Consider the following 24,122-nt stretch of genomic DNA (forward strand, 5'->3'; position numbering starts at 1 on the left):
TTAATTAAGGGCTTTGATGTTTGGTTAGAGCAAGTCACAGATAACCCCTGTGAGCTCCACACCGGCCAACTCCACTACCCACCGGTTCAATATTGTGAGTTAGCATGGCTCAGACTGCCTAATCTCCATGGGAGAGTTTCTATCGCATAATCGATAAATGAAAGAGGTTCAGATTGTGTCCTGTCAGCAAAAACTATCACATGAAAAGCATGTCAACTGTAAAATGTTTAGAAGAAGGAAAAGATGGAGCAGCAGGAAAAAAATACCGTTTTTTTCCCACATTTTTTTTCTTTTAGTTGGTATCTAGCAAGCAAAGTACTTATTAACTTTCTTGATAATATTTTGTCTGGTTTTTTTGTTTTGTTTTGTTTTTAAAAAAAAATCAAGACACAGTTTAACACACATTCTAGTTTGGTACTTATAAACTTTTCCAGGTACGTAATTGTTAGAAAAAAAATCCAAAGAATAATTAACTGGTCACATATCAGGACCAGAGACTGTAGAGAAAAGCTAGATATAGAGACGGTTAATTCTCTCATTGATTTCTGGACTCGTGCATCTCGCCTTTTAATCTAAATAAGATCATGTCTGAGTTTTCAGCAAGTCAATTGCTACTGCGAAATAAAGCTCCAAAATCATGTCCAAAATACGAAAACGGAAAGATTACGTTAAGTTACAAAGAGCAGAGGGTGGGAACACTCACCATTGCTGTGTCATAAAAACATCAAATGATCAATTTTGATGTTTGAAGAGCATAGTTAGATTGTTTGTTTACATCACTCAACGCAAGCAGAACTGCATTACTGCATGCAGAAGACACATCATCCACATTCAGAAGCACATCTCTGTATAGTGACAGTTCTTATGATTTAAACAGGCAAATGTTCAGCATTGTGTTCTGCGTCCCGATTGGCTGTAGATCATTGTCGATCTCCTCCATGCCGTGCCGTGCTCTCCTGTACAGTACAGAATCGCTACATCGATCACTAGCAGTGTGACTCTGAAGTGCTGTACTGTATGTTTGTAAGTTTTCTCCCCAACAAACACAACAATGTCGACGAAATGTTTTGCACCGTCAAAGGCACCTGCGGTAGCACCCAAAAGGCAGAGGAAGATGCTAACCATCGCACAAAAAGTTGGACTTCTTGTCCAGAAGTCCAACTTTTTGTGGACTTTAGCATGTCCTGCTAAAGGAAGGTAGAAGTTACCGTATATATTTTTTTTTTTTTTTTTTTTTTAACCATACCGCGCACCGGATTATAAGGTGCATTAAGCTTAAATTAAGCAATTAAGCTTAAAGTTAAATTCATTAGTTCTAAAATCTGTCATTATTATTTATAGGAAAACAAATATACTGTAGGTTTATTTCTCAAATAAATGTTTGGGACTGAAAACAGGTTTTGATCTTCGGTTTCATTCTATAATGGACTTTTTTTTTTTTTTTTTTAGAAGGTTTGAACTTTGAGAATGTTTAAACAAGAGAGAAAAGTGTAAAACTGGTCATGCCTGTCTGAGAAAAGTGTATAAAGTGTGTAGTGAGGGGTTTTACAGCCTTAAAACCTCTAAAATAATTGTAAATAATAAAGCTGGCTACTTCACGGATTTCACCTATCGCTGGTTATTTTTAGAACATAACACTCGCGATAAACGAGGGAACTCTATATACAAATACTGAGAAATTCGTCCATTTGGTTGACCTTTTTTGGAAAACCCGACCGTAAACAAGACGCGAATATCACACCGGAAACGAAGCGCCCTACAGGAGTTTCCCCACCGGAAGTAGCATCTGCTAAGGTGCACATAGTCTATAGCTGTTTATTGAAGGAAGGAACTACCCATAGAAGCCAAAGCCACTTCTTGTACCAGGCTGTAAACATGCTTTTTAATGCTGTGTAGTTTGACATTTTACACTGGGCTTGATTTTTGTCGCCAGTCTCAAGCGACCTCTCCAAGAACTGCATTTTTGGGCACTTCCAAGTTGGACTAATTTTTTGGTGTTTCTGCTTTGTTAAACTTGATTTCTCAGAAAAAACATAAAGTGACCACATCAAGCGACTCTTAGAGCCAACGGCAATAAAAAAGTTTTTTGGTTTTTTTTTTTTGACTGGAGCCTGAGCTACACAAAAATTTGACATGCTTAACATTCTAGATATTGTTATATTTAATACCTGCTTAGATGGACCGGTAAGTGTTAGAGTACGTGCCACTGCTCTTGGAGATATAGTTTAAGAGCTTGACCCTTCTATACCCTGATGGCAACAATCCCCACAAAGATGTTGACAGGTTACCATGGTGAGCTTTGGTGAACTCGCAACGCGAGTGCCGGCCTATGAACTTGGAGTTAAGTAGTGTAATTACCGCCATTTGGTGGGCGGACGGCAGACAGAAGACCGTCTCTGGACGACAAGACTGTGAAGCAGAAGGGTTAAGAGTGTGACACTGCAGCGTGCTTTAGAGAATCTGAATAACAATAGGAGATAATTAACAACAACAGCATCACTTCCTCACCTCCCTGTCTAAAGCATGTAGAGAATGCCACATATGCACGAGGGTCTTGCATATTTATGTTGTGTCCAATCTTCCGTTGAGAAGTGTTTATGTGTGATGGTATGTACTCAGATGCAGCTGTCTCTGTGCTGTCTTGTGCTTTTAAGGGCATTATGAGGGGAAATGCTTACATGAATACAGAGGAGCAGACACACAAAATGCTGTTTTGAACTGCGATAACAGAACACACAAAGGTCAGCAGCGCTTAATATAGTTGTTGTCTTTTTAATTGTTAATCTATTATAGCACACTGGAAGTTGCGACACTTATTTCTAGTGTCAGTATCACATGTATTTTTCATCTTTATTTCCTTTCAGCTGGCTCCTGGTATCTATGGAGGGCTGTGTAATTATTTACAACAATAGGCAGCCTCACTGTAACACTGACTTAATGCACACTTTACACCCACAAGGGCAAACACATCTAACTCTTGTTATCAGAGTTGTTGAGATGAAGCGTGGCACATGACAACAGTTTTTTAAATGTTGGATTACTCTTTCTTCTGTTTTCTCTGTAGCTTTGTGCATATCTGTTTTGTTTAAAAAGTAGCCATTAAAGATGTTAGTCAGGACTGGTTCTACCATTTGAAGAAGTCATTAAAGTCATCTTTATTTAGGACTTTATAACATATCCCGTCTTTCCCAGGTTTACTTATTTTAACAAAGACTAAATTAAAAATGAAATCATGTGTGAAAAAATATTTTAGATTCTGAACTCTTTAACCCTTTCCCTCATGAAGACAAAATTTGTTGACCTTCCCTTTACCCTTAATGACAAGTTTTGACACCTTAGTATACATCAATAAAGACAGTTGGGCAGCTATCAGAGTAGTTCCCAGGGTTTTCAAAAGGTAGCTGTATAGACGGAGACTACCCCGTACACAGGGTGTGTATCTCAATAAATCTCAAGTTTATTGAGACTGGAACATTTGTGTAAGCCAGAGTCAGCTGCTGCTAGATTAGGCTGTCAGAGTGCGTTTTCTTTGAACCTGTTCTCAAGCACTCAAACATTAAGGTTTGAAAAATATCAAAACAGGTGGAAAAGTTGGTATCTGCATCCTCTATATCTGCAATGGTTTATATAGTATATCCATATAATCTGTTCTTAAATACTCCATAGAAACGGCACATGCTGTTGGGTGGGAGGCATTATCTAACACCTCTTTTCTCAACCCCCTTCCTATACATCCAGTCTTTCACCACTACTCCTGTTCTGATCAGCCTCACTGATTATTTAGACTTCCTGCTGGGTCCACTTTAGTATTCTATGGTAGCCTTGCAGTTTCTGACTCAGACACAACACTGTTTCCTTGAAATGTTTAGTACTTATAGGCGATCTGTGCCCATCTTCATCTTGAAGATGTAACCTTGCACTCGTACATTTGAATACTTGCATTTCAAGAATTTGCACGTTATCAGATTACTGCCCTCAATCCCACATAATGTGGTCTTCTGTGCCAGTGACCACGCTTTCCTCCTTAGACCAGACTGTTGGCTGGAGAGGATCAATGCTGGCTGTGACTCAGGGAGGAGATTTCTCCCCTCTGATGGAGTCAGTCGATAGGTAATTTCTCCCGAGACGTGTGGCGGCTGTTACAGTATTGAGCTGCTAAAACCCTCGGGCTCGACCCCTCTGGATGGACTTGGTCGCTAAATATTGATAGACCTCACACATTAATGTAGACTCATGCAGTCACGCACACACAACAAGACACAAACACAGTCTGGACTTGTTCTTAAAGAAGCTTTAGTACATGGGAAGCCACACTTGTACGATCTATTTAGTTCCCTAACATCAAATTGTGCCGTTCAGATCCCTGGTTATGGTTTGTGGAAACCTTTTTTGTGTTGGGATATTTACAGTGCTGAGATGGCTGATTACAGGACTCTTAGGTCTAAGGCACATATTGAGCACAATAGTTCTTTAAAGTCAACAGCTGATCCATTCTAATTGTACTCTATAGCAGAAAGGTAACATTTTCGAAAGAATGCAGTAGGTGGTGAAAAAAAATAAACTGTGTAGACAAAGAGAGAGTCTGCTAATGTAGCATTTCACTCCTATAAAACTGGCAATTTTGAAAAAAAAAAAAATGCAGGATTAAGTGATCCTTTTTGTTTTTGTTTTTAAATACCAGACCTCATTCACCCATGTTTAGCCTCTAACCTACAGTGCTACTGGAGTACTTGGACATTATGGTGTGTTGTAAAAGAGCAAGGACTAAAAAAATGAAGCCAGTGTGGAAGCGCCAGAACTCCAGTTCCTCTGACAGCCATCTGAGGCAGGCTTCAACACGGAGTAGAATAGAATAGAATGGAATAGAATAGAATAGCCTTTATTGTCATTGTACAGGGTACAACGAAATTGGAGTGCCACTCCCTTGGTGCAAAATACAATAATAAATATAAATGTAAAATATAAAAGGTACAATAAAACAAACAATAGTAAGTACGATATATACAGGATAGCAGCATTAATATAATGACAGTATGAATAGCAGCATAATATAATGACAGTGACAGTATGGTATAGCTAAGCAGGTTCAATTGTTTTTGTGCTTATTTACTACGGTGATAGCTCTGGGAAAGAAGCTATCCCTGAATCTGTTTGTCCTGGTTTTATGTGACCTGTACCGTCGGCCTGACGGTAATAGTTCAAACAGTTGATTGCTGGGGTGAGAGTAGTCCTTGATGATATTGCCAGCTCTGCTGAGGTACCGAGAGTTTGCAATGACCTCCAGGCTGGGCAGAGAGCAGCCAGTGATCTTCTGGGCTGTGTTGATGACCCTCTGCAGAACTTTCCTGTCTGCAGCTGAGCACCCTGCATACCATGTTGTTATGCCGTACGTTAGGATGCTCTCTATGGTGGCTCTGTAGAATGTCACCAGCAGCCTCTCCTCCAGGTTGTTCCTCCTGAGCACTCTCAGAAAGTGGAGACGCTGCTGGGCCTTTTTTACCACCGCTGTGGTATTTGCAGTCCAGGAGAGATCATCAGAGATCTGCACGCCCAGAAACCTCATGGAGTGTACCCTCTCCACACATTTCCCGTGAATGTAAAGTGGGGCCGGGTCTGCTCTGCCCTTCCTGAAGTCCAAGATAAGTTCTTTAGTTTTCGTGGTGTTCAGTTGGAGGTTGTTAACTGAACACCACTCAGTCAGTCTGTTGACCTCATCTCTGTAGTCCGACTCATCCCCCCCTTGAGATGAGTCCAACCACTGTGGTGTCATCCGCGAACTTTATGATGGTGTTTGAGAGATGGGTAGGGGAGCAGTCGGATGTGTAGAGCGTAAACAGGAGGGGACTCAGAACACATCCTTGTGGAGACCCAGTGCTGAGTGTGATGGTGCTGGACAAGTGGGGGCCGAGTCTGACAGACTGTGGTCTATTTGTCAGGAAGTCCTTGATCCAGAGGCAGATGGGGGTGGAGAGTCCCAGGTGAGACAGTTTCTGGACCAGGATCTCTGGGATGATATGATTGAATGTTGAGCTAAAGTCCAGAAAGAGCATTCTCACATAGCTTCCTCGGTGCTCCAGATGACTCAGCGCAGTGTGGAGCGCTATGGTGATAGCATCCTCGGTGGATCGATTTGTCCTGTAGGCAAATTGGTGGGGGTCCAAAGTGGGAGGCAGACCGGCCCTGATGTGCTGACAGACCAGTCTCTCAAAGCACTTCATCACTACAGGGAGTGCAGAATTATTAGGCAAGTCGTATTTTTGAGGAATAATTTTATTATTGAACAACAACCATGTTCTCAATGAACCCAAAAAACTCATTAATATCAAAGCTGAATGTTTTTGGAAGTAGTTTTTAGTTTGTTTTTAGTTTTAGCTATTTTAGGGGGATATCTGTGTGTGCAGGTGACTATTACTGTGCATAATTATTAGGCAACTTAACAAAAAACAAATATATACCCATTTCAATTATTTATTTTTACCAGTGAAACCAATATAACATCTCCACATTCACAAATATACATTTCTGACATTCAAAAACAAAACAAAAACAAATCGGCGACCAATATAGCCACCTTTCTTTGCAAGGACACTCAAAAGCCTGCCATCCATGGATTCTGTCAGTGTTTTGATCTGTTCACCATCAACATTGCGTGCAGCAGCAACCACAGCCTCCCAGACACTGTTCAGAGAGGTGTACTGTTTTCCTCCTTGTAAATCTCACATTTGATGATGGACCACAGGTTCTCAATGGGGTTCAGATCAGGTGAACAAGGAGGCCATGTCATTAGTTTTTCTTCTTTTATACCCTTTCTTGCCAGCCACGCTGTGGAGTACTTGGACGCGTGTGATGGAGCATTGTCCTGCATGAAAATCATGTTTTCTTGAAGGATGCAGACTTCTTCCTGTACCACTGCTTGAAGAAGGTGTCTTCCAGAAACTGGCAGTAGGACTGGGAGTTGAGCTTGACTCCATCCTCAACCCGAAAAGGCCCCACAAGCTCATCTTTGATGATACCAGCCCAAACCAGTACTCCACCTCCACCTTGCTGGCGTCCTGAGTCGGACTGGAGCTCTCTGCCCTTTACCAATCCAGCCACAGGCCCATCCATCTGGCCCATCAAGACTCACTCTCATTTCATCAGTCCATAAAACCTTAGAAAAATCAGTCTTGAGATATTTCTTGGCCCAGTCTTGACGTTTCAGCTTGTGTGTCTTGTTCAGTGGTGGTTGTCTTTCAGCCTTTCTTACCTTGGCCATGTCTCTGAGTATTGCACACCTTGTGTTTTTGGGCACTCCAGTGATGTTGCAGCTCTGAAATATGGCCAAACTGGTGGCAAGTGGCATCTTGGCAGCTGCACACTTGACTTTTCTCAGTTCATGGGCAGTTATTTTGCGCCTTGGTTTTTCCACACGCTTCTTGCGACCCTGTTGACTATTTTGAATGAAACGCTTGATTGTTCGATGATCACGCTTCAGAAGCGTTGCAATTTTAAGACTGCTGCATCCCTCTGCAAGATATCTCACTATTTTTGAATTTTCTGAGCCTGTCAAGTCCTTCTTTTGACCCATTTTGCCAAAGGAAAGGAAGTTGCCTAATAATTATGCACACCTGATATAGGGTGTTGATGTCATTAGACCACACCCCTTCTCATTACAGAGATGCACATCACCTAATATGCTTAATTGGTAGTAGGCTTTCGAGCCTATACAGCTTGGAGTAAGACAACATGCATGAAGAGGATGATGTGGACAAAATACTCATTTGCCTAATAATTCTGCACTCCCTGTACAGGCGTAAGTGCAACAGGCCTGTAGTCATTTGGGCTGACCACAGCTGTCTTCTTGGCGATGGGGATGATGGTGGAGGTTTTGAGGCAGGGCGGGACGGTGTTTAATGACAAGGAAAGGTTGAAGATTTTAGTGAAGACTCCGGTCAGTTCGTCAGCACATGCTCTGAGAACCTTTTCATGTATTCCATCAGGACCTGCCGCCTTCCTGGGATTCACTGACCTTAGAACACACCTCACTTGATCCTCCCTAAGTGTTAGTGTGCCGGTGCTGGGGGCGGGTGGAAGTGGTGTGACAGCTGAGGGCCTGGTCGTCTCAAAGCGGGCGAAGAAACGATTTAGATCCTCAGCCAGCGAGGCATCAGTCCTAGATGTCGCCTGGTTATTGCTTCTGTAGTTGGTAATGTGATTGATCCCCTGCCACATTTTTCTGGGGTCGTTGTCAGCAAAGTGATCTTCAGTCCTCCTCCTATAGGCAGCCTTAGCTTTCCTGATGCCTCTACTCAGGTCTGCCCTAGTCTGCCTTAATTGACCTAGGTTTCAACTGGAGACAGTCCCCACAGACTCCAATGTTTAAATGCCGAGCTTACCAGCAATGTAAAGCATTTTTACAGTCTGGTATGAGACACATATTTTGTACTCTTTAGATTGGTTCCTCCTTAATAACAACTGTTGAGGGTATGTGCTTTTAAATAGTTTTCATGTCTCACCTTGGAGTTGTCAGGTGTGCCGACACAGCCGGCTGTGCTCTCTGCAGGGTTTCAACTCTGCTAATTTGAGTCACTTCACTGGATTGCGCTCTCGTGTCTGTAGTTAAGGAGTCTATCAGACAAACAATATTTCCTGGAAGCTTGTCCTTTAGTTTTGATGAATATGTTCTAGTAATCAGTCTGTTATGTCCCACCAATTGATTAGGTGTCTTGACCATGTGTCACTTTTGGCTTCAAAAAACCAACATGTTGCAGTCAAACCACTAGTGTTGGTGCTTAAAGATGTGGAGTCCAAAACCAATTGGGTGATGTCATGGTGGCTGTGTCCATCTTTTAAATACAGACTTTTATATAGAGAGCCTGTGATCTGCCTTTCACTTTCCCACCAGTTTCAGACTAAAGTGAAATCAGTTCCACCATTTAAAAAAAACAAAACAATGTTTCTGTTAGCAGACTGGAGGAGCAGAGATGGGGTCAGCAGTACACTACTGTTGACTTCTGTAACATGTGGTAGTGATTTGAACTGGGATGTGTTTTACAACCAGTCAGTGAAGTTTTACTTTGAGTGTCTGGATGAAGCACGGGTATGGTTTCATTTAACCTCCTAAGACCCGAACTCTTCCACGACATGCATTTTCAATTTCTCTTGGATATTTGGGCATATTGGGGCCCAATGAATGTAAAAACAAAGAATTCCCAGATTTTTTTTTTTTTTTTACCTTATTTTTGTTTTTAAGAAAAATGAGAGCCAGAAATGAGGATATTCGTTTAAAAATTTGATAGAACAGTAGCAGTATAATGTCCTCATAATTGGATATCAGGCCCATGTAGAGCAAAATTGAGTATTTTGGTCTAAATAACGCAAAATGTGATGTCCACATATGTGGACGGCAGGTCCTAGGAGGTTAAAGATACTAAAGAAAAAATGACCAAATAAGTCAGCAAGAGTACTCCAGAATGAGTTTTTTAATCATAGTAAGTGTGGGAAGCTACACAAGTCCATTTGGAAGTAGAAGCTGAACCCACCCACCAGAAAATCATCATGATGGTATAACACAGTATTCAGTCTCATTTAGAGACTATAATTGAAAAGAGGGGTCTAGTTGATATACACTTTCTTGTCTTCATAAGTTTTCATCCTGTTTGGCCAAACAAAATAACCCACTGACAGATGACACAGTGTAAGAATTAGAATATGTGCTTCAGCCTTTTTGATTGATTTCTACTGTGTTAGCTTTAACTTCAAAATTTAAAGAGTACTTGTGTCCAACCTCGGCTATGCTACAGGAAAAAAAACCCAACTATTTGATTGAACGATAAACAGCAGTATTTTCTAACTGCTGACTTACGTGCTCCTACTTTTTCATTGTCTTCTTTAAATTGTCTTTATGGAATTATGCTAGCAGTACTGCACCATCACCATCATTTCATTTTTCTTCCTCTACAGCGGCATCTAGACGTGGTGACCTCCAAATTTTGGGTTTCTGTCTCCTTCACTGGTTATGTGGGTCTCTGCCTTGGGACGATGTCCTCAAAAATCCAACTCAGGTCCAGGAGGCAAAGACCAGGTAGGGAGTAACTGAGACTGAACGTGTATTCGGGTACTCTCTACAGAAGGATGGAAGATTTTAAACACCTTTTTTTTTTTCTGGATTAGAGTCTCTTTATTGCCATGAAAAGCTGTTGACTGATGTTGCAGATTTCTGTAGTGAAATTAAATTATAATAATTAAATTGCATTGCAGCATCTCTTGCTCTAACAGTACAACATATAGTACCACACACACACAAAGTCTGATACTGGAATTTCACTTAATAACATGATTATAAATCGTTACTACCTTTCTTCCTGTTTCTGCCTTAAAGAAGCATGTGCAGCATAGCACAGGTGTAGTCTGTTTTAATGATGTGAACCCAGACATCACCCAGTCCACCTGTCTGGTTTAAGGAGTGGTAAAATTGTATCAAAGCTTTGAGTCTGTTTCGCTTACAGGACACCGTTTGAGCATATTTCATTAAACAGGATAAGTTTTCTTATCTGTTGTTGAAGAGTTATACCTGAGGGCAGATTTTACTGTGTGCTTTTATAGTCATGGAGCTCTCATTCATTTTGATTGGGGCTTGGATTCATGCTAGGGTGGCTGCCAAGTCTCCACTGCATCAGTACTGTGCAAAAGTCTTGAGCCACGCCAAATTTCCTTATAATTAGCTTTCTATAAGAGAAGACTTTATTGTAATTTTTAATGAGATCTTCAGCAATAGTTCTCCAGGTTTTTATGGTCTTTTTAAAGTTTCCATTAATTTTTTTTTTAAAATTTAATTAAAAAGAAACAAAGACTACAAGTGCAAATAAGAGTGTAATGACTTAACAGCTCTGTCTGATATGAGGCTAGATATATATGGAATGTACTCCACAGCAGCGTTGCATACATAATCTACTCCTAATAATTATGCTGAGTGTGTGTAGTTGATGTCAGAGTGAGGAAAAACTAATGTTGTGTGCTTTGGCTTCATTTCAACTCGTTCTCCTGCTCTGCCCCCGAGTCCATCTCTCACATCTTTTCTGTTCTCACCTCTTCTGTTTTCGCTTCTTCTCTCAGACTGATGGATAATCTGCCACATTCAGTCCAGCAGCTGTCAGTGAGCGGAGCCAGCACAGGTAAGCCAAGGCCAAAGGGCATCTTCAGGTTAGCGAACTTCTTCTCCACTTCTCAGGTTAACGAGAGAATTTGAAAGTAAAACTACAAGCCTTTGGAGGGCAGGAGAAAAATCTTCTTTTGGGCTTTGGGTTTACTGAGAATCTCTGTTAATAAAAATACAAGATTAGACAGAGCAGCACTTCTTTATTTTTTTTTTTTAAATCAGTATGTGTGAATGTAGAAACAACACATGTAAGATGACGACTTTTCTAGTCATTAGAATGATATCATTACTTAGTGCATTTGTAGAGAAAATATGAATATTTCAAAGATTTTTTACTTATAGAGATATACTGAAGGCAAGTTCAGGTCCAATGGAATATAGCTACAGCCGAACTCTACAGGTGTTTCTGGTGGTTGGAGAACATATTGTATTCTTCCACATGCTGCTTGGAATCTGATCCAAGAACTGAGTCAGCACAGCGTGGATGACTTTTACGCACTGTGTAGGCAAATTGTGTGGCTAGCTGCTTGACTTTATACTCCTGACTTCAAAGATTAAGCGGCATGGCCGAGTATTTACAGTATGGTGTTGTGACCTTAGATTCCCAATGTAAATTAAGATTCCGGTACATTAATAATGTAAAGAGTGCAAAATCATTTGCTAGCTGGGTCAAAATGATGACACGTGACACATAAACTTGGTGTAGCTGTGTGGTTATTTGCTGAGCTCAATGAAGAGGCTAAACTTAGTTTGTCTTCACTTCAGGCATTTTTAAGCCAATCTTTAAACTGGATTATAAGAAGAGACGAGGCTGCGACAGTCCAGGCTACATGAAAATGTCCCGCCCAGAATAAAACAATCAGTCTCCTTTTCTCTCACCTGAAGCTCCAGAATAACTTTGTAGCAATTAAACAGCTGTCCCATTGACATGCCTTTCAAAGTTAGTCGTGTTTTATCTCTCCTCTTTATAAGGAGAGGTCACACCTGTGGGATGGCTCGGTGTGTGTGATGTATGGTTGGGACTAGATGCTCCTCTACTGACAAAGCCCGGCTGCCTGCCACAGATAAGAGCCGGGGTATGCATCAACCCTGTGTGCGAGTGTGTGTGTGTGTGTGTGTGAGACACCGTGCTACTGCAGTATGTGTCATACACGTCACTTGGCCAGTGTGTGATGCATCAGGACTGACTGAGTATGACACTTCCACACATGCAGGTCCTTAGCCACGTGCTCGCCTGATCTCCTCTGCGGAGAGATACCACCACACACACACAGACACTCAGAAATATACGGGGTGCTTCATTTTCTGAAGATGCACACTTTCTTGAATAGTAACTTTGTAAAATCAAACCAGATTTAATCAAATCACTATCAGTATCAGTTAACATATCTGATTCTTGATGTCCACTCTGCTCCTGTCTTCAGATGAGGTGGCTAAATTCCTCCTTTATGTGAACAAACTGGGCTACCAAGAGAAGCCCGATTACCAGTATCTTAAAAACCTGTTGGGCAGTGCTGTCAGGGGAGGACTTGATTTGTCCAAGCCACAGGGAGCTGCAGGGGAATCGTCCACCAAAGATTCTCGAGCCAAGGAAAAGGTGAGGACTCAAAACCTGTGAGATGGTGTGGAAAAATTTGGCACTTTTCCTTTATGCACTGAAATCCTGTGAACCCATCTTCATCCTCCAGTAGGCATTTGGCTTCTTACTGAAATGTTGGCTCAGTTAGACATCTGTCTATAGCAGCTCACTTTCTCAGCGGGTGTGGTCACTTCACAGGCACAGGCATATTCCAAGATGACAACGCCAGGATTCGTCAGGCAGATTATGAAAGCATGATTCACCACCACAGACTGCTGGGTTTAACCCCAGTGGGAATCTTTGGGATGGTCTGATTACTCTCACCATTGACTGGCCCTCCCTAAAATGTTTCTCGTGCATTGGAGAATAACCACTATGACACAGAAGCTGAGAATACACCAAAAAAATTAGATCTAAGACTGGTGATAATTGACAGAATTTTACCATTCAGTCAACATTCAACTACTTAAGTGTTTGGCCGCAAAGATCCTTGTTTCCCCTGCTCAGTCTCTTAACCCTGAGTGCTGAAATGTGACAGCAGTGAAAGGGAGGGTTAACCTGCCCCAATGAGCATGTGAACCAGAGGCGGTCAGGTCTGAAGCTGGAGGGCTGCGATTCTGCCTCAATTTAACCGAATAACTTCTTGACCCCCCCCTCCCTTACTATCAACGGCCCAATTTGAAGGAGTTGATGACACACACTACAGAGCACAGGGTGTCTCCAATTATGCTCCTGATTTCCTCTCCTCTCCTTGTGTCATTTAATTTCCATGCTAAAGTGCTGGCCAGTTTGATCCCTAGTTAAACAGAAGTGGCCATTTACAGGCGGTTTAGTGAGGAGAGTAAATGTCAGCTGAGATAAAGGCCACTGAATGGGTATATTCACACAATCATTTGCCACTAGTGTTGGATAAATATGGAATTATTTTATGGAGGATTATAGTTTTGTACTGAGGCAAAGTTTTATTTAAGAAACACTGTTCAAAGGTGGGCTTACGGGGTAAAGAGATTTCACGTGACATTAAAAGACATAGGAGCAAAGCATGCACAGCTGTAGATCAGGAGTTCAGAGGAAATGGCCTTTAGACTGAGGCTTCACACAGAATCTGGCCTCAGCAGCAACTTTTGTAGTGAATAATGTTAGGGCTGACGTCAGGCAGCAAATATTATCCGTTCTGCGTATGTGTAACATGAAAAATGGGACTGTGTATTCTCCTGGATATTGGTATTGAGTTTGAGTATTTTATTTTGGACTTGACAACAGTAGCAGTCCAGTAAAAGAAACAAACCAAACATAATGAGTGAGAGCCAGTAGCTGAGATGAGGAAGTGGACAGTGAAAGCCTTACCTTCATCTGAGACAAACTGCTGATGCTTGTCTAGCTTCAGCTAATGCTATGTTAGCTCTCCTGCTAGCAGGTGACACACGGTGAAGTAAACGCAGAACACTCTAACTAAAACTAAAACTAAATTGCACTGCATAGCTTCGTACACTGAAGAAGGCAGGATCTCATATCTGATCCAATCTATCCTCCAGCTGCGTTGCATAAAAGGAGGAGAAATAAGCTCGCAGATAATGTTGTGACTGAAATGAGGTCAGTTAGAAAGCAGTCGTGTCAGCCTCACATCGGCCATCAGAGAGATAATAAAACTGCTTTTTGTTTCCGTCAGCAGAAAGCAGGAGGAGCGAGCGGAGTCTCTAGAGCCAAAGCTACACCTCTACAGGACCATGATGAAGTCTATGAAGGGGGAAAGCCCAAAGCAGTGCCAGCTCGCTACATCAGAGGACCACCCATCAATAAACCTCTGTCAGAACAGGTAAGGCCTCAAACACCTTAACTGTCACCCTTTATGAAACAGTATGCTGAGACAACATAACCAGAGTCCCACATCTCTTGTAAATACAAAAATAACTTTGAAAGTAGATTTGAATTACACTTTAATATTTCATCAGAACGGTTCAGAAGCTTGTGTAACAGTTTACTGTGTGTGACATTTCTGCTTCCTGCTAAAGAGTGTCTAAAAGAAAGATCAGCTGGAGTTAACCTAATGATGAGATCAGCTTTGACTGACCTGATGTTGCACCTCTGTGTGTATATGATGACATGAACACCATAAGGCATCCAAACTCCTTGAGGAAATTACAGTCCAGCATTTTTCAGCCTTTGTGCTACTTTTAAGACCTTTACACACAAAACACACTAACTTATTTTTCAGATTTTTTTTAATGCAAACTTGTCATGTAACATGTTCAAGGTGAAACACTGGAAGATTTACACAAAATGGATCAAAAATTTGTAATTTTAGACAGAATTACATTCAAATATCTGTCACAGGCACTTTCGTTAAAACAGAGTGATCAGCATGAGACGTACGACGTGTAATATTGCAGGTCATGCATAAAAGCAGTTGGTTTCTCAGTCAGGAGCTGCAGAACTGTGCTGTATATTTCTCTGTGTTAAAAGTAATACGTGGGTAAACTGTTTTCACTCAGCAGGTTATAATTTGGTTTCTTTGAAGTGATCTCCCACACAGACAAGAGTCTGAATCTAAGACCTCACGCTGCTGTGGACACAGTCATCAGGCACAGATTTTACACACCTCAAAGAACCAATATGGGTTTAAGTAGATGCCAACATTAGAACATTCTTACTGCTTTACCTGCTGTCAGACAAGCCATTACACTCCACCAGCCTCCACTGACAAAAACAGTCATTTTACCTCATAAAACAGGAGCTGTTCACTGCTGCCTCGACTGGTTGGTTAGTGGATTTTGTCCCCTATGGATTGCACTATAAGCACGTTATGAAGATGAAGAATAATTTGGCTAGAGTGTTTTTGTTTTATTATGAATCTGCACAGGCAGGAGTTACCCACAGCTAAAAATCAGTAGTGGAACAGTACAGACAACACAGCACCCCGGGTTCTTGTGCGTTTGCCATTAGATGCTGTACTTTGATGTGTTCATCCCTCTACCTGTAATGCACCTGAGATCTGTGGCTGTTTAAAATACTAAAATTCACTGTCAAATAAATGATTAAGTTTCTGATTGGTCAAACTGCCTTTTATTTGTTTGAATATAGACGGAAGAAGTTCTCCCTGCTGTCAGAAGGTCCCCGAGGCAAAGGCCTGTGTGCAGTTATGAAGACATCGACAGTGAGGAGGAGGAGGAAGAGGAAGAAAGGCCCAAACCCATTGCTGCATGCTATCTCAGAGGTCCTCCAGTAAAGCCCAGAGCTCAACCCAAACAGGTGTGAGGCCATAGCTTGGGCAGAATGAACCTGTTTTACACTAAAGGCTACAAAACAACTATTTACACCTGACTAAATCTTTACAATGTGCTGTAGACTCTTCAGTTAGGTTGTTCCTCCAGATTTCTAAAGGTTGCAAAGAAAAAGCAGAATTGAAAGTTGACACCTAAATGCTTCAAAGCGCACACACTTGAATTACCTTCTTTAACAGGAACGTAACCCCAAAAGGACAAGCAGCAAAACAGATGACGTGCCCCTGACCTCAGCGAGAACGGAGCGCCGAGTCTTCCCACAAAGGAGAAAAGAAGATCGAGCAAACCGTGACATGGAGAGGCAAACACACACACACCACAGAGCGGTGTACAGCCATCCAAAGTACTGGGATAGCCAGCTCTATTACAGACATGCTTTGGGTAAATGGGAAGAGTCTGGTCCCAAAAAGTCAAGTCCTGAAGCCGGTCCCCAACAGAGAGGATGGCTGACGTCCTGGTTACTCTGTTTGGGCGCCTTTCTTTTACTGCTTGCTGTTGTCAGAGTTTGCCAAAGTACATTGAAGCCCCTTTGAGGAGCTAATGGATCTACGAGTTTTAACAGCTCCTTTCAAAGCTTCTTCCCAAAGTGGAGATGGAGCAGCCGGGAACACAAAGCCTCTCATCAGGACTTCTGGGCTGCCATTTTCACAGTGATGGGCTGAAATAGAAGGACAAGCCTCAGTTTATTCTACCTATTAGATGTTCTGTAAAGGTAAACATGCGATGAAAGATTTCTTTATGATAAAAAGATGAAATGGGCTCTCGTTTCTAACTGCGACTCACACGCTCGAATAAAACCGTCTTTGACTTTGAATCGGTGGCGAGCTGTATTCACAGACACGCAGTATCACACGCTTACTCCTTTATCAGACGAGGAGTAGCTTCAGTCAAAGTGTATGAATGCAGCACATTGTTGAAAGCGCAGTGGCAGAAGAAAAGGCTACAGGATGTATAGAGGCATGCTAATTAATAAGCTGAATATCTATTGAGGGCTTTCTGAAGGCAGCTGTCAGTCACACTGTGAGGCGCGCACATACCTTACTGCAGTAAGGACACTCTCCAAAAACAATGTTGAAGCTCTGCCTGCTGGAGTGCAGCGCTCGCAGCCACTGAAGGCAAAAGAGAAAAGATCAAATCATTACCTTGAATCTGGTGTGTGGCTCATAACAGCACTTTCAATATACACTCTGTACAGCTATGTTTAAGATTATCCAGCACCCTTGAAGCACTGAAGGGCTTTTTTTTTTTTTTTTTTTTTTAAAGTCGATTAGCATCCTGCGATTTGTTTCTGAGTTTCAAAGATATCTGGCCATGCAGCAGCGTGTCACTGAGGACAGAGTCCAAACATAGTCATCTGTGCTCATTTCCTGTGTGTTGCAAGGCTGCACTGGTCCAGTTCTACCTTTGATCATATCTGACTGTCACTCACCTTGAGCAGCCCACCTGTTGAAACGCTAAAACACTCATGGCTAATGAACGCAAATCTTCTATGCCTGATTAAATGAAATGCTGTTTAGAAACACTTTACAATATGTATGTCCTCAGAGGGGAAACAGGAAGGAATAATCTGTATTCATGTGCGTATTTAGACAAATGAACACACTGTACTTGCAGTGCGCTGACCACATGCAGCTCTCTGAAGGCAACAGGATAAGGCTTTGTATTATGACTGAGTGAAAACGGCAAATGTAATGCGCAAAACTTTGTTCATTTAAGCAAATAAATAAATAAAATGGATGTTTACAACTGTGTCCACTCCTCAGGAGGAACCCTTACAGTGTTTGAGGAGGGAGCACTTTAAACTCAAGTCAATAAATGGAGAATTGTGTCCCAGAGGCACACTGATGGTACGGAGGGACTTTTTTAATTATTATAACCAGATCAGTCATTTGGTCATTTTGTAGCTTTGAAGTAGTCTGGGGTAAATCTTAAACTTTCTGAGATTATAATATGGGTGATGTGACAGTCTAGTTGTTGGGCACATGACATATGAACGCAAACACCCTGAGCAGTGAGTTCATGCTCAGTTTTTTACCCACATACAGCCACACATGCTTTTTCAAAAGTCATAATTATACAGTGTGGTGGTTTCCACGTTCACCTAACAAACAAAAGAGAAAATCCAAATCCCTTTGCATCAGGAAGACCATCAGGTGTTTCAAAATCTGACAAACCTACTTTTGCTGTGGTGACCCTTTCTGAATAAAGAAACAACCCAAAGTAGCTTCTATGAATATATACATTGCTCAAAGGGAAAAAAAAGGACTTTTGATAGTTTGGGTTTCCACTGACCGCTGTTGTGTCATTTTATTCTTGAGAAATCACATACTGTATGTCAGCAAAGATATTCAAATTGAATATTTGTACATCAAGATATGTCAGATATATATAAAAACCATTTCCGTAATAAGTCATAACACTGTGGCTTCACATCTGGGCCGTTGTCATGTCAGACATCTTTATATACACAGTCTATATTCTCCTTAAAAAAAAAAAATCAATTTGTTAAACTTCCAGGACATTGATCTGGTCAATTAAGTAGCAGAGGGCAAAAAGGGCTGTAGAAGGCCCTTAACCGATCAGCAGGACTGGTATCTGCTTGCACACCACAAATACAGAAACAGACTTCATGAGGGTGGTCTTACAGCTGACGTCCTCTAGTGGGCCCTGTGCCACCGTGGAGCCCAATTCTGGTATTCTATGGCATTTGCATTTGCCATAGAATACCAGAATCAGCAGTTACATCATTAGTGTGGACCTGCTATAAAATGGACTACCTTGCTGTATGAATTTTTTGTTCACTTTGATTTTCAGGATGCCTACAAATTCAGCCTTCTGTAGGTTAATAATTTTCATTTCCATCAAATGATGTTGCATCCTTTTGTTCCTAAAACATTACCGTGTATACATATCCACTGAAGTCCAACGTGTTTCAAAAGTTTTTGGTTTTGTGTTGCTTACAACATTTTTGAATCCTTCATATTAACTTGTATCAAATGTGTCAAATAATTCATACACACACATATTTTATTAAGACTTGATGAGTTCATATCCAGTTTTAATGTAAGGCCAATGATGAGCCATTATTTGCAGCTTGCATTTTTTTTCTCTCATCTGTTATAAAAAGCTGATGTGGACACATCTGTCTGATTTCATTATTCAGTCTAAAAATGGAAGGAACGCTGTTGTAAACCTCAAATTCTGTGGGGGCGTGTGTGTGTTCATACCTCATAAAGACAAGTCTGGTGGAAGGGCTGCCCACAGCGAGGGTCATTACACACCTGATCAGGGATGGCAGCTTCAAGTCGATATGAATAGCAGATGCCACACTCAAGGTTGAAACTCTACATGGACAGAGAGCAGTGAATGTGCACTGTCCTTACACACACTAAAGCACACACACCCCACACGTCACCCCATAACTCCTTCCCTTTCTCCCTGCTCCTCGTTGCATTTTGTAATGAGTAACTCCTGTTTTCTTTGGGTTTTTTTTCCTGCAGCTATCCATTAAAAGAGATGTCAGAGGAAAAAAACCCCCAAAAATCAACATCTGGTCAACTCAACTTTTTTGCACTCCTCTGAATTTTAATGAAGCGGAGGCATTAATCACCGCGGCGACAGTGGATAAACACGACACCCTTTCAACCCATCCGCAGAGAGAGGAGGGGAGAAAAACGAGGGCTTTAAAAAAAAAAAAAAAAGAGGGAGACAAATGGTTTTTCGTGATTAAAGTGGTTTGATAGTGCAGAGAATTCTGCCATCTTTGTTATTCTAATGATCTTATCTGTAAACAACCCAATTAAAGGAGAATTGGAGCCCACCTCTAAGAAAAACAAAACACACAAAGAAAAATGCGGAAAGAAACGGGAAAATAAGCAGCAGTGTATGTCCGCCCCCTTAGAACTCTGAGCTCAAACAGGAGAATGTATGCAGAGATGTAAACACACACACACACACACACACACACACACACACACTGGTGAAGAGAAGGGACATGTTTGAAATGGAAAATGGGGCAACTATGTGACATACAGATTTTTCGTGGGTGGCAGGTGATGGGAATTCGATCTCCAAAACATCCCGGAGGTTGTGCAAGACGCTGGAGTCCGGGTTCCTGCCAGCAGACCACAGACAGCTCCTTCACACACTAATTAACCACATGCAAATGAGCCCGCAAAGACACTGGGGGATGATTAGGAGACTTTCACTACTGCTATATAAAATGTAAGAAAAAAAAATAGCAGGAACATTTGAGCCGCCTCAGACTGTACAGTGGTGGAGAGAGAATTTACTGAGATGTGTGTCATGCAGGGAGGCAAATGTTAAAACCTGGGGTGAAATTTAAATCTGTACCCAGCTTCATTTGGAAATGACTTTTTTCCCTCCTTCCCCTGAGTGTTAATCAAATGGTTCTCTGCTCTCTGTGCAGGGATCCACTTCGACACTGATAATGCTCCTGGATGTAAAGATAAAAAGAATTGGAGTTTGAATAGCAGATATGCTCACAAATAGAAAAGACCAAAATCAACAATTAAAGCACAGATGACACTTTGTTGTGGACACAATGGAAAAGCTGCAAACACCACAGATGAGTTGTTCTTGTGTTTTACCCTTTCCTAATACACGTGCTTGTATAAAACATGGGCACATTCCCTCCCATGACCAGCAGGGGTGACCCCTCTCGCTGCAAAAGATAAATAAATAAAAAGACTTCTGTCTGGGTGGGTGAGTTGGCTAACTCACTAAACTCAACAATTAGACAATCCCCTTTTAGCAAGCACTTTTGCTCAGGAGATAGAGCAGGTCACCTACTGATCGGAAGGTTCGTGGTTTGATCCCTGGCTCCTCCAGTCTGCATGCCAAGTACCCTTGGGCAAGATACTAACCCCAAGTTGCTCTCCGATGCATCCATCGGAGTGTGAATGTGTGTGAATGTTGTTACAAAAGCACTCAGTTTAGAGTCAGTGCTTGTGAGAATGAGTGTGATTGGGTGAATGTGGCATGTTGTATACAGCGCTTTGAGTACTCCGGGTAGAAAAGTGCTATATAAGAATCAGTCCATTTACCAGTCCACTTGGTGACAGTGGGAAGAAAAAACTCCCTTTTAGCAGGAAGAACTGGGGGGAGTGAGACAGGACAAAAATGTTGGCAAAACAAAGTGGGTGGGTCCTGAGATAACCTTTTCTCAGCTTTGAGGTGACTGAAGTGACTGCCAGTGAGAGCACAGGATACCAGGAACCGACATATGACCTGGTAGGAAATCAGGAACCAGAGCCTGGAAGGTCAGCAAAGCAATTCCCCACCAGCATGGAAACAGCTCTATTGAACTTAACATGATGCTCATTTTGCAAATTATGGACTGTAATGGGAACACCTCACTATCTTTCAGAAACTGAAAGTAACCACTCTGTCAGGAATGTCACTCCCAACTGTCATTTATCAACACAGAGGTGTGAACGGGCATATTTCAGCCTCAAACAATGGTTTCATAAATCTAACCAAGTATTAGTTTTTTTTAGGTATTATCTAACAAGCAAGTGGGAAAAGTGGCCGGTCCATTGAGGCAGCAGTGAAAGACACCTTATGGGCAATGTTCTCATCCGGGAGTTTCAAAGAATGCCGTTTTGTCACATATTCATGCTGGAACAACTACTCCATGGTGTCTGCAGCTGTGTGTGTACTTCCACAACAGAGAAGAGGGCTTAAGTTCAAAAAAATAATCTAATATTTTTGTAGACGAGGCCTCAGGCCTGTGTGCTGTTTAGTGAAGGGCAGGTACCATTCAGGGAGTTCCTCTAAGCTTTTAAGCTAAAAACAGCTCACTGCTCTGAGAGCGGATCAAAATGCTCTCTGTGCAGGTCAAAAATAATGAGCAAAAAGATGCTAAAGCTAAGATAGAAAGATAAATAGATGGTGCAGACGTGGATGAGAATGCTCTGCAGGTTCAGAGTGTGCTCTTTATTCACAGCGGTCATGATAACTTGTATGTTTTTGATAGGAACCAATGGGCCCAAGGCTGACAGCCACAGAGTTAAATAATAAGTAAGTGTTGTGCAAGTATTGATGGGCTTGCTTTTTTTCCATTTGATTTGTTGACAGTAATGCAAAAATTATATCACAGTACATCGCATTATACGTGACATCCACCATATTCTTCAGAAAGTGTGTGACATTCAGAGCTCAATTTCTGCTCAAAGAGATTCTGCTGAATTAGCATGTGAAAGCTCAGTGACTGAGAAAACCTTACCACAAGTGCATGTTAGCGTTCAGCTTATTCCTCAGCGGAGTCACCACTGAAACAAAACACAAGAAATCATGTGAAATTGGATGGAAATCAAAATACTAATAACAGCCTTAAATTAGATCTGCAGTCACATTTCAAGCAGCTTCAGATACACTATTATTGTATATAAGGCCTTGGAAAATTAGACTACCTTAAAAAAAAAAAAGCACTCTGCATATCCTCAAACACCGTCTCTTATTGGACAAAGGCCCAGATCAGCACAGACAGCGGCATCACCGCTGTCAGATATGAACCATCGTTGCTTGTGCTGTTCCACAGGGGAGCTTTGTCTCCGTGCAGCGCTCATCACTCTCACTGTTTGTTATTCCTACATGCAAAAAGCAATATTTCTATGCGACCCCCTGTATTTGAGGGTCGCTGCCTGCCTCCCGTCTTGGTGGCTGAAGTGTGCGTGTGTTTAATATCTTTTGAGTTGCATTGCTAGGCAACAGGCTAGGAGTCGCGTGACCTTGGGTTTACAGAAACAATGGCCGACAATTGACGGGGACTTAAATAGAAACCGGAGCTCAAGCTCGCAGGCTGACTGGCTCCGGTGTTGCTGCGCTGGGAATGAAGATGTGCCACTCTGGAAGCAGATCCTCTGACACAACAACACACAACAGTCAACACAACCAGAGATGTGTGGAGAGCAAAAAGAAAAGCACTATTTTCTTTCACAGCTCGTGGCTTCTCACTGATCTGATCTGAATAACGACAGAATTTAGACTTTATTGCCTGGTCTGATCCTCAGCTGCTACGTTATTGTGTGAAGACAGGCAGGATGCACAGGCCTTAGGAAGATCCCATTTATGAAACTACTAGTTTGTTTTTTAATTGAACTCATTTAAGTTAAAGTTAAGTTAAAGTCCAAGAAGAAATGCTTGAACGTGGGCGTCTTAGTGACTGTCACATGCATGTAACCTGACAGCTGTGTATTTCCCATGCTGTATCATTGTCAGTCAGTTTTGGGGTCATAATACTGCAGATGTGCTCTTGTGCTGCCTGCAAACACACATTGACTCTCAGGTCATACCCACCATGCTCTGCTCCCAGCAGGCAGCATTCTGGGAGCATCTTTGGGTGACTGGGATCCACCTCTACTTTGATGGAGACGTTGTTTCCTGCACACACGCACACACACAGATGCACTCATAAAGACTGGTGGGTAGTTAAGTGGGTATAATATTCGGTTTTATCGTTAGTCTGTGAAGCTGCATCAAGATCTGGTGATGTGTGGAGCAGTACCAATGGCGATCCGCCTCGTGGTGTCTGAACGACATGGTTTTTCCGGTTCCAGAATCCAGGTCTTGCTATCAATCTCATCCAGAACGTCCCAGAACTCTGTCAGGGACTCCAAAACCAGCAGGAACTGGCTGTGGAGCTGCTCCAGAGTGCTCTAATAAACCAGACCAGAAGAATTATACTGCTGTAACAGCAGTTACTTTGATACAACTAGCTTCTATTATCACAGGTCCCAGTCTGACCTGCTAACTATGAGCACTCCTTACTGCTTAAATTTGATTATTAGCCGCCAGGTGCTGATAATCAAATGTACTTAGGAAGTGTGAGCACTATAAAAGCAGAGGTTTTTGACAGTTTGCAGGTCTGAAGCATCCAGGTCATCCCAGCAAAATTACAAATGATTAATTTTTTTTTAAATTTTTTTTTTTAAACCCAAAAAGCAACATTTGGACATTCATCTATCACAGAGTCAAATGTGAGCCCATCTAAGACCAAGGTGGAGATGTGTGACTAATGCACAGCCCCGTGTTTGGCAAAAACCTAACACAGCATATCCACGCAAGCACAGGCAGGAGGGGGATGATTTGGGCTTGTTTGGCA

General features: G+C 41.9%; 2 protein-coding genes across 5 annotated transcripts in view; one reads left to right on the forward strand and one right to left on the reverse strand.

The window, feature by feature from the left end:
* LOC116316524 (serine/threonine-protein kinase VRK1-like) overlaps nucleotides 1-19,134 on the forward strand; it is a 32,514-nt gene extending 13,380 nt beyond the window's left edge. For 3 of the 4 annotated variants that reach the window (XM_031735080.2, XM_031735081.2, XM_031735082.2), the window contains 6 exons: nucleotides 9,943-10,063; nucleotides 11,095-11,153; nucleotides 12,562-12,734; nucleotides 14,386-14,532; nucleotides 15,798-15,965; nucleotides 16,177-19,134. In XM_031735080.2, coding sequence (XP_031590940.1) covers nucleotides 9,943-10,063; nucleotides 11,095-11,153; nucleotides 12,562-12,734; nucleotides 14,386-14,532; nucleotides 15,798-15,965; nucleotides 16,177-16,530 — 1,022 coding nt within the window. In that variant the 3' untranslated portion in view covers nucleotides 16,531-19,134. The remainder of the gene's footprint in view (nucleotides 1-9,942; nucleotides 10,064-11,094; nucleotides 11,154-12,561; nucleotides 12,735-14,385; nucleotides 14,533-15,797; nucleotides 15,966-16,176) is intronic. The other variant, XM_039621465.1, reaches the window with a different exon arrangement.
* Nucleotides 16,515-24,122, reverse strand: part of fancl (FA complementation group L) — a 37,049-nt gene continuing 29,441 nt past the window's right edge. The window contains exons 8-14 of the mRNA XM_031735085.2: nucleotides 23,526-23,676; nucleotides 23,318-23,401; nucleotides 22,245-22,290; nucleotides 20,030-20,111; nucleotides 19,225-19,341; nucleotides 17,035-17,106; nucleotides 16,515-16,655 (exon numbers count right to left, since the gene is read on the reverse strand). Coding sequence (XP_031590945.1) covers nucleotides 16,620-16,655; nucleotides 17,035-17,106; nucleotides 19,225-19,341; nucleotides 20,030-20,111; nucleotides 22,245-22,290; nucleotides 23,318-23,401; nucleotides 23,526-23,676 — 588 coding nt within the window. The 3' untranslated portion in view covers nucleotides 16,515-16,619. The remainder of the gene's footprint in view (nucleotides 16,656-17,034; nucleotides 17,107-19,224; nucleotides 19,342-20,029; nucleotides 20,112-22,244; nucleotides 22,291-23,317; nucleotides 23,402-23,525; nucleotides 23,677-24,122) is intronic.

Source organism: Oreochromis aureus, linkage group 13 (assembly GCF_013358895.1).
Source record: "Oreochromis aureus strain Israel breed Guangdong linkage group 13, ZZ_aureus, whole genome shotgun sequence".
NCBI lineage: Eukaryota > Metazoa > Chordata > Actinopteri > Cichliformes > Cichlidae > Oreochromis > Oreochromis aureus.